A 9,926-nucleotide genomic window follows, 5' to 3' on the forward strand; every position below is an offset into this window, starting at 1 on the left:
TCTGCCTCCCGAGTGCTGGGATTAAAGGCGTGTGCCACCACACCTGGCCCTGAAGAAGTATCTTTTTAAAATTTTAAAAAAAATTTTTATTTTATGTGTATGTGTGTATTGCCTGCATGTAGGTAAGTGCACCTATGTTGTGCAATGCCCTCAGAGGACAGAAGAGGCTGTCAGATCCCCTGGGACTGGAGTTACGGACAGTTGTTAGCTGCCACATGGGTGCTGGGATTCAAACGCGGGTCTTCTGCAAGAACAGTCAGTGTTCTTAACCGCTGAGCCATTTCTCCAGCCCTATTTATCATTTATTTTTTGAGACAGGGTCTCACTATGTATGCACTTTGGCTAGCTTGGAACTCACTACATAGACCAGGATAGCCTCAAACTCAGAGAGATCTGCTTGCCTTTGCCTCTCCAGTGCTATGATTAAAGGCAGGCACCATCACTCCTGGCTTACCTTATTTTATTGAGATAGGGTCTTTCACCGACCCTGGAGCTCACTGATTGACTAGGCTCGCTGGCTCCCAGGATCTGCCTGTTTCTGCCCACCTCTCCTCCCAGCACTTGGGTTACAGATGCTGATGGTCCTGGCTTTTTTCATGGGTACTGGGGATCAAAATTCAGGTCTTTACTGGCCATTTCCCAACCCCCATAGATTTTTTGGGGGGCGGAAGGGGCACCTGGATGTGAAATGTTCTTTTTTTAAAAAATTTTAAAAAAATTATTTTGGCCAGGTGTGGTGGCGCACGCCTTTAATCCCAGCACTTGGGAGGCAGAGGCAGGCGGATCTCTGTGAGTTCAAAGCCAACCTGGTCTACATAGTTCCAGGACAGCTGCGGCTACAAGGAGACCCTGTCTCAAAAAGACAAAAAAAATTTGTTTTATGTGTATGAGTGTTTTGCCTGCATGTATGTAAGTGCACCTATGTGTGTAATGCCACAGAGGTCAGAAGAGGATAGCGGATCCTCTGAAACTGTAGTTAAGGATGGTTGTTAGCTGTTATGTGTGTGCTAGGAACCAAACCTGGGTCCTTTGCAGGCAGCCAGTGCTCATAACTGCTGAGCTATCTCTCCAGCCCATGTAAAGATCTCTTGACTTGCAAACATAGGAAAGTTTTAGGGGTGTCATTTCCTACTGGAATGAGCAGAGGCTCTGGAATCAACCTTGAATTTGAATACCAGCCCTACCCCTTCATGTGGCTCACACCTTTGTGTGGACATGGTGGCTCACACCTTTGAGCCCAGCACTAGGGAGGCAGAGGCAGGGAGATCTCTGAGATTGAGGCCAGCCTGATCTACATAGCAAGTTCCAGGCCAGCTGTGGTTACAGGAGACCCTGACTCAACATCACCACCACACCACCCCAGCAAAAATAAAAATAAAAAATAACAGTTTAAGCCAGGCATGGTGGCACACGCCTTTAATCCCAGCACTTGGGAGGCGGAGGCAGGCGGATCTTTGTGAGTTCCAGGACAGCTGGGGCTACAAGGAGACCCTGTCTCAAAAAAGACCAAAAATAATAATAAAAAAAAACCCAAAACAAAAACAAAAAAACAATCAGTGTACACAGAGCCTAGAACGTGGCCAGGGCTCAGAGAATGTTTCAGTTATGACTAAATCAGAAGTCAGGGATTCCCTGCCATTATTCCTACCTGAGTTCCTCTCTAATATACACCAGTCTGGATTGCATCTAGACTGACAACTCATTTTCACTCTCTGAATTAATTCTTTAAGCTTCTAGTTCTTGCCACAAGACCAGTGGCTTCATCACAGGGCAGTCCTCTCTTCAGATAAGTGGAATTGCCAGGTGTGGCACACGCCTTTAGTCTCAGCAGAGGCAGAGGCAAGTGGATCCTTGTGAGTTCAAATAGTCTACATAGTTCCAGGTCAGTTAGGGCTATATAATGAGACTCTGTCTCAAACAAAACAAAACAAAAACAGTGGATAAGTAGAGTTAGAAGATAAGAGAGGCCAGTTCCCCTGTGAAGGTCTGGATGGGTGAGGTCTCTTTCCACCCTAGACATGTTTAGTTTGTAGCTCTGACCTGCAGCCTTAGCTCTTGTGCAGAATCCATGCTCAGGTCCAGCAGGAGGAGCTCCTTTCGTAGATAGTTTTCTAGTTGCTCCAGGTACCTGGGCTTGGAAGCGCCCAGGGGTTGCTGCTGCCAGCTACTGCAGAGGATGGTAGGCTGAGATGTTACCAGCACCCCATGGGTCCTTGCACTCTTGCTCTGGTGTTGCAAATGCCACTGAGCTATTTCTCCTGGACCTTGTTTAGACCAACCCATCCCCCATTGGGCTGATCCTGGCTTACTTGGTTCTCTTCCGGCAGTCATCTGTACAGGGCTTTCGATTATGTAGAATCATCTGGCCACTGGTGTATGTGGGCCATGGGGACAGGTGGCCACCCATGGAAAACTGCAAGGGCTTCAAGGAGGGACAGCTGGGGTTACTATGCCAACATTACTCCCTTCCTGCCTTTGCTGGGGATTGAACCCAGAACCTCACACATGTTAGGCAAGCATTCTACCACTGAGTTGTATCCCCTGTGCACCACCATGCCTGGCTCAAATTCTTGATCTCCCTTTTTACCTGTGTGAGCACAGGTTTAACTTTTTCTGTGCCTGTCTTTTCATTTGTAAAGTAGGAAAGGTGAAGTACTGTCCCAGTGTACTGAGACAAGCAAGCAAGGATGTCCTGAGAAAACAGTATCTAGTTTATACGCTCTAGTGCTTGCTAGGAGCCCGGTGAATGTAAGTCAGAGAACATTGAATACGTGTGCTATGAAAAACAAATGTGAAGAGACAGCCCTAATACCTCCCCCCTGGCACAGTGCAGCTAAGAGTCAAGGGAGGGGCATAAACCCAGCCTCAAGCCTGGATGGACAAGGCAGACAAGACTACAGAGATGCAGCAGGTAGAGAGCTGTGGACCCTGGGAAGAGATTGGACTGCATCCCTTGGAGAATGGGGAAATAGGCGAGGGTCCCCAGCTGAATGGGATTTCATTTTGAACCTTTGCCAGAGCCATATGGTAGGAAGTAGTATGTATACATTTTTTTTCATAAAATACTCATGACATGGATAAAAATATAATTCAATCCAATGAAACCTAGTTCTAGGACTTTATGCATTCAGTCATTTGTTCCTCAGCATTTTTGGATCCATAGTACATGTTGATCCCTGATGGGTTTTAGAGACATGAGGAAATTTGGGTATGATGGTAGTGGGGTGACAAGTGAACTGATAATCACAAGTCAACATGAAGTGATTGAAGGCAATACAGGCTATAGGAGGGTGGGGAGCCTGACTGGGGTTAACCAGGGAAGGCTGCACATCATAGAGTAAGAGGTAATGATATCAGCACAGCTCTAATGAGAATATGGGAACAGCTACAGTCACTTGGAGAGATTGTGTGATTGTGGAGATAGTGGTTAGCACAAAGAGTTCAGGGATAAGGCAGATTTGAAGAGCTATGAATAAGAGGCTGGTGTCCAGACAGCAGGGTGCTTGAAGCTTCAGTTGAGAAGGTCAGGCCAGGAGCCCAGGCAGCTAGTGCAGGGGGAGACAGAGTAGGAACAGCATTGTTACACACAGGGTGATCCTCAAATTCATACTTAGGCTTAACTTGAAATTTGGGAATAGGCATGCCAAGCCAAACAGAAGAACAGGAAATCCAAAAGGTTATTAGTGATTGTTTTTCTTAAATGATATGGGTGATTATTTTATCTAATTTTCTACGATTTCTATAATTTTCTGTTTGTATTTTTATAAATATTTTATTATTTTTTAAATTTTTATTTATTATTTTTATGTGTATTCGTGTATTGCCTGCAGGCAGGTAAGCGCACCCGTGTTATGCAGTGCCCTCAGAGATCAGAAGAAGCTGTTGGAGCCCCTGGGACTGGAGTCACAGAAAGTTTTAGCTGCCATGTGGATGCTGGGATTCGAACCCGGGTCTTCTGCAAGAACAACCAGCATTCTTAACTGCTGAGCCATCTCTCCAGCCCCTTATTTTTTATTTTTATTTTTATTTTATGTGTATGCGTGTATTGCCTGCATGTAGGTAAATGCACCAGTGTCATGCAGTGCCCTCGGAGGACAGAAGAAGCTGTTGGATCCCCTGGAACTGGAGTTACTGACAGTTGTTAGCTGCCATGTGGGTGCTGGGATTCGAACCTGGGTCTTCTGCAAGAACTTCAGTGTTCTTAACCGTTGAACCATCTCTCCAGCCCTCTATTTGTATTTTTCAAAGTCTTCTACAATAAGCATAAATCATCTTCAAATTCACAAGAAAATTGAGGGCTTAGGATATAGCTCAGTTGGTTAAATGCTTGCCTAGCATGCACAAAGTCCTGGGTTCTATCCCCAGCAGTATATAATCTGGATGTGGTGGTACCTGCCTATAATTCCAGCATTCTGCCTGTAATCTCAGCTTGCAGATTGTGGAAGCAAGAGCACAAGAATTTCAAAGGTCAAGACTGGAGCGATGGTTCAGTGGTTAAGAACACTGACTGCTCTTGCAGAGGACCCTGGTTCAGTTCCCAGTACCCACATGGGAACTTACAACTGTCCTTAACTCCAGTTCCAGGGGATCTGATGCCTTCTTCTGACCGCCACAGGCATTGCATGACACAGGTGCATTTACACACATGCAGGTAATACAATCATACACAAAAATGAAAATAATAAATTAAAATATTTAAAAAAGAAGTTCAAAGGTCATCCTCCAATATATAGTGAGTTCCAGGCCAGTGTGGGCTACATGAGACCTTCTCAAAAAAAAGAAAACAAAAAGCTAGGCACGGTGGTGCACGTGTTTGATTCTAGCACTCTGGGGGCAGAGGCAGGCAGATCTCTGTGAGTTCAAGGCCAGGCCAGCCTGGTCTACATCATAGTGAGTTCCAGGCCAGCTGGGGCTACAGGGAGACTGTCTCAAAAAGACCAAAAAAAGGGGCTGGAGAGATGGCTCAGCAGTTAAGAACACTGACTATTCTTGCAGAAGACCCGGGTTCAAATCCCAGCACCCACATGGCAACTAATATGTAACTCTAGTTCCAGGGGATCCAATAGTCTCTTCTGTCCTCTGCCAGCACTGCACAACACCGGTGCACTTACCTACATGCAGGCAATACACGCATAAACATAAAATAAAAATAGCAAAATATTTTTTTAAAAAAGAAAAAAAATCAAAATTAAAAATAAGCCGAGGGAAACTGTCAAGCCAGGAAAAAAAAAAAAGCACAAACTAAAATGAAGAAAGGAAAGCCAAACTTCTAGGTAGGGTGTGGTAGCTCACACCTATAATACCAACTCTGAAGCAGGACTGTCCTGAGCGGGTGGGCTAGCCTGAGCCAAGTAGCAAGGCCCTGTTTCCAAACAAACAAAAACCATACAAACAACAAAGGCACTTTTCACATAGCTGGTGGCACTGCCCTGTCATCCTAGCACTCCACTGGGGTGTGGAAGCAGAAAGATCACATGCTTGAGGCCACACTGTCAGGCTGTTTCAAAACAAGTATGAAATAATCCCAGGGGATACTGAGGTTGGCCTCCGTGAGTTTAGTGTTTCAGACTTTCAGAAACAGTAAACGTGTTCTTTCCGCTTTTTCTGTTGCAGAAAACATGGTCACCTTACTTTGCAGAGCTGCTTCTATTGCATGGCTTTTTAGCTGCTGGAGAAGACCTTTGTCTCTGGATTGCTAGAAAACACTGTCCCTGGGTCCTCTCTGCTCTTTGCTGTCCCCTGCCGGTGAAGACGGGAAGGTGCCCCCGCCGGCGCCTCACCTGGGAGATGGCGGGAGGACAGCACCCCTGGTGGTTGGTGATGGATGTGCGGAAAAAAAAGCAAATGAGCTGGGGCTTCAGGTCTACTACACTGAGTTACTTGGCAGTTGACAGGAGTATGGAACTGAACTGCTTGCCTTAGAGGAATGTGGCTAAACTTCATCTCTGCAGAGTCCATATTGCCCTCTTTTCCTCCTTAGATAGGCACCTGGTCTTGGCAGTCCAGCTCACAACGTGTGTGGCCCAGAAACACATTCTCTGCAAGGAAACCAACACACAGCCCACAGTGCTCCACAGTGATCTAAATTTACTTGAATATATTTTTAGCCAGGTATGGTGGTGCACACCTTTAATCCCAGCAGAGGCAGGCAGATCTCTGAGATCAAAGCTAGCCAGGTCTAAAAAACAAACACAAACAAAAAAACAAAAAGGTGGGGGGAGGCTTTCCTTTGAAATATGAACAATGGCCATTTGTTGGTTAAATTACGACAGTCCTATGATAAAATCAACAAAAGTTCCAAAGTGGGATGGGGTACTAGCTCAGTGGGAAGCACTTATCTAGCATGTGTGAAGTCCCATGTTTGGTCCACAGCACTGAAAAAGAAAATCCAAAACAAAAACTAAAAGTACTTAGTAAGATAATAAGACAGTATTCTGACAGCCCCCAATCCCCCACCCCCACCCCTCCCCAGCCTTCCCCATTACCCCATCCCCTGGGCAGAGGCAAGGAGAGAGGGTTTTGAGACAGAGTCTTATTATGTATCCCAGGTAATGCACCCATGTTGGGCTGTGCCCACAGAGGTCAAAGGAAGGCATCAGATCCCCGGGAACTAGAGTTTCGGATTGTTGTTAGCCATTATGTGGGTGCTGGGAATTGAACCTGAGTCCTCTACAAGACCAGTCAGTGCTCTTAACTGCTGAGCCATCTCTCCAGTTCCAACAACATTAATTTGTATACAAATACGTCTTTCTTTGTTTTTTTGAGACCCAGTCTCACTATGTAACACTGACTAGCATAGAATTTGCAGTGTAGACCAGACTGGCCTTGAACTCACAGGGATCTATCTGCTGAGGGCTGAGATTAAAACTGTGCTCTACCATACCTGGCTATATGAATACTTTTTGAGAAAAGGTCTCATGCAGTAGCCTACGCTGGCCTGGAACTCAGGATGTACCCAAGCTAGCCTTAACTATGTATCAATGTCCCTCAGCCTTTCAAATAAAAGGTCTCACTATGCCTGGCCTATATAAAAAGTTTAAAGAACAGAAATGAGGAACTCAGAACCAAAATACAATTGAGAAACACATTTTACTCTGCCTTCACACCTATGTTCTAAGCACTTATGGAACTCCCAGTGTATGTCAGCCATTCAAGTACTGTATCAGACATAAGACCATAAAGAGAGAAATAGATCCCGGCAGAATCCAATGTGATCAACCTGACACCTAGTAGTGTCTGACACATGTCAGGCTGGATGAAGAAATAAGACCACTCCCGAATGCTGAGCTGCAAGTAAAGGGAAGTCTGAGGGCCTGAATATCTCTGCCTAGGGCAGTCTGGGAAGCCTTTCAATTTTTTTAAAAATTATTTTTATCTGTATGAGTGTTTTGCCTACATGTATATTAAGTGCACCACACGCATGCAATCAATTCCTGCAGAGGCCAAAAACAAAGCAGGTGTTGGATCCCCTGGAACTGGAGTTACAAATGGTGGTTAGCCACCATGTGGGTGCTGGGAACCAGACCTGGGTACTCTGCAAGCGCAGCCAGTACTCTTTAACTGCTGAGCCATCTCTCTAGCCCTCTGGGAAGGCTTTTTAGATAATGAATAACCAGGGTGCCTACTCTTCCCCCAAAGCCTGATGGGTGTATACTCTTCTGACTGGGAAGAAGCTCGTCTGGTGGGCATGTTTCAGGTGGGTGGTGCTTTTGAACTGTAGACCGAAGATAAACAGATTACAGAGGCTGGCATGTAGAATTCCAAAAGATGGTCATCACTAACCAATGTCCTTCGTTTCTGGGCAAGCTTGCATTTCTCGATGATTTTGGCTTCTGAAGATTGTGTATGTGTTCTGCAGAGAAGAGAAGCTATGGTGGATGACAGAGCCCACAGTGGGGAAGCCCTCCTACCCTTCCCAGATCCACAAAGCATGGCCCTCTCTTCTATCAGAGTCAGATTCTGCTCTTCCCAGTAGAACTCCAGGTTCTTAAGAGATGTTGCCAAGCAAGTTCCTGGTCCTAGGCCCAAACCATTTTCTTATATTCTATAACCTTCTTCTCATCAGTAGATTCTCACCAACTTCTGCAGTAGCAGGATAGCCTCGCCTGGAACCCAGAGAACCCTGTGGACCTACACTTCCACTTCCACCCACTGGGGCTGAGATGATGGTTTTATGTTCATGACTCTGGCATACTCTGAGGGTGTGATACCAAAGACAGGGCTATAGGGCTTGGGTTCTAGGGGCTGTCAAGTGAGTCTGGATCCTTCATTTATTTTTATTTTAATTTTTTTGTTATATTTTATTTATTTTATGTGTATGACTGTTTTGTCTGCATGTATGTATGTTTACCTCATGTGTGCAGTGGCCACAGAGGCCAGAAGAGTGGATCAGATCTCCTGGAGATAGAGTTTCAGGCAGTTGTGAGTCACCTGATATGGGAGATGGGACCTGAACTCTGGTCCTCTGCAAGAACAGTAAGTACTCTTAAATACTGAACTGTCTTTCCAGATCTTTTTTTTTTTGTCTTTTTGAGACAGGGTCTCCCTTTAGCTCCAGCTGGCCTGGACCTCACTATATAGACCAGGCTGGCCTCGGACTCACAGAGATCCACCTGCCTCTGCCTCCTGAGTGCTGGGATCAAAGGCATCCACCACCACACCCAGCTCTATTATTATTATATGTAATGTACGTACATATGTATGTATGTATGTATCATCTATCTATCATCTATCTATCTGGTCTTTTGGAGACAGAGTTTTCTTGTAGCCCCAGCTAGTCTGGTGCTCAGTATGTAGACCAGGCTGGCCTTGAACTCACAGATCCGCCTGCCTCTGCTTCCCAAGTACTGGAACTACAGTTGTGCGCCACCAAGCCCAGCTTCTATTTATTTATTTATTTACTTATTTACTTATTTATTTATTTATTTTTGGTCTTTTTGAGACAGGGTCTCCATGTAGCCCCAGATGTCCTGGCACTCACTATGTAGACCAGACTGGCCTTGAACTCACAGAGATCTACCTGCCTCTGCCTCCCAAGTGCTGGGATTAAAGGTGTGTGCCACCACTCCCAGCTTTATTTTTATTTTTTAACTGTGTGTATGTGTGTGCTTTTATGTGTGAATCTCTGCATGTGTGAGTGCAGGTGCTGGCAGAGTCCAGAAGAGATAGTTATGGATTCTCCATTTAATGGCTTATTGGGTCTGGGTTCCATGTTATCTGGGTTTTCAAAAGGACCACCCTTGGGCAAATAATTTAACCTCTCTCAGCCTACTTTTCTTTTCTTTTTTTTTGGTCTTTTTTAGACAGGGTCTCCCTGTAGCCCCAGCTGTCCTGGAACTCACTATGTAGACCAGGCTGGCCTTTGAACTAACAGAGATCCGCCTGTCTCTGCCTCCTGAGTGCTGGGATTAAAGGCATGTGCCACCACACCTGGCTCTAGTTTTCTTTTGAAACAGGGTCTCCCTGTAGCCCCAGTTGTCCTGGAATTCCCTATGGAGACCAGGCTGGCCTCGAACTCACAGAGACCCACCTGCCTCTGCCTCCCAAGTGCTGGGATTAAAGGTGTGCACCACCGCCCCCAGCCAGCCTAGTTTTCTCTTAAAGAGAAAATTCTTACTCTGCTTCTCACAGTTTTATGAAGTTTAAATAAGAGTGAGATAAGCAAAATACTATTAAAACAGAAATGAGTTGTACAGATGTTAATTATGACAACAGACTGGGAGGAAAGTGGATCCCAAGGAAATCTCTAACTTGAAATTCAAGTCTCTTTGGATAGAGCCAGATTTGCGCAAACTAGGAAGGCATTTGGGGATCAACAAAGAGGGCTACATAAGGGTAGGCTGGACCAGTGGAAGAAAGGAAAAGTAATTCAATAATCTGTGGAATAAGGGTATGCTGCTAGATAGACCTGTATGTTCATATATATA

The 9,926-nt window shown here is 45.4% G+C and overlaps 1 protein-coding gene across 3 annotated transcripts in view; it reads right to left on the minus strand.

Moving 5' to 3' along the window:
* Tsnaxip1 (translin associated factor X interacting protein 1) overlaps window positions 1-9,926 on the minus strand; it is a 22,731-nt gene that overhangs the window by 7,016 nt on the left and 5,789 nt on the right. The window contains exons 2-4 of one of the 3 annotated variants that reach the window (XM_029566409.1): window positions 7,783-7,852; window positions 2,310-2,422; window positions 2,041-2,167 (exon numbers count right to left, since the gene is read on the minus strand). The exons of 1 other annotated variant lie outside the window; for it this stretch is intronic. In XM_029566409.1, the coding sequence (XP_029422269.1) occupies window positions 2,041-2,167; window positions 2,310-2,422; window positions 7,783-7,852 (310 nt within the window). The remainder of the gene's footprint in view (window positions 1-2,040; window positions 2,168-2,309; window positions 2,423-7,782; window positions 7,853-9,926) is intronic. One more of the 3 variants, XM_017799628.2, reaches the window with a different exon arrangement.

Source organism: Nannospalax galili, unplaced genomic scaffold (genome assembly GCF_000622305.1).
Source record: "Nannospalax galili isolate Female #2095 unplaced genomic scaffold, S.galili_v1.0 scaffold799, whole genome shotgun sequence".
Classification (NCBI taxonomy): Eukaryota; Metazoa; Chordata; class Mammalia; order Rodentia; family Spalacidae; genus Nannospalax; species Nannospalax galili.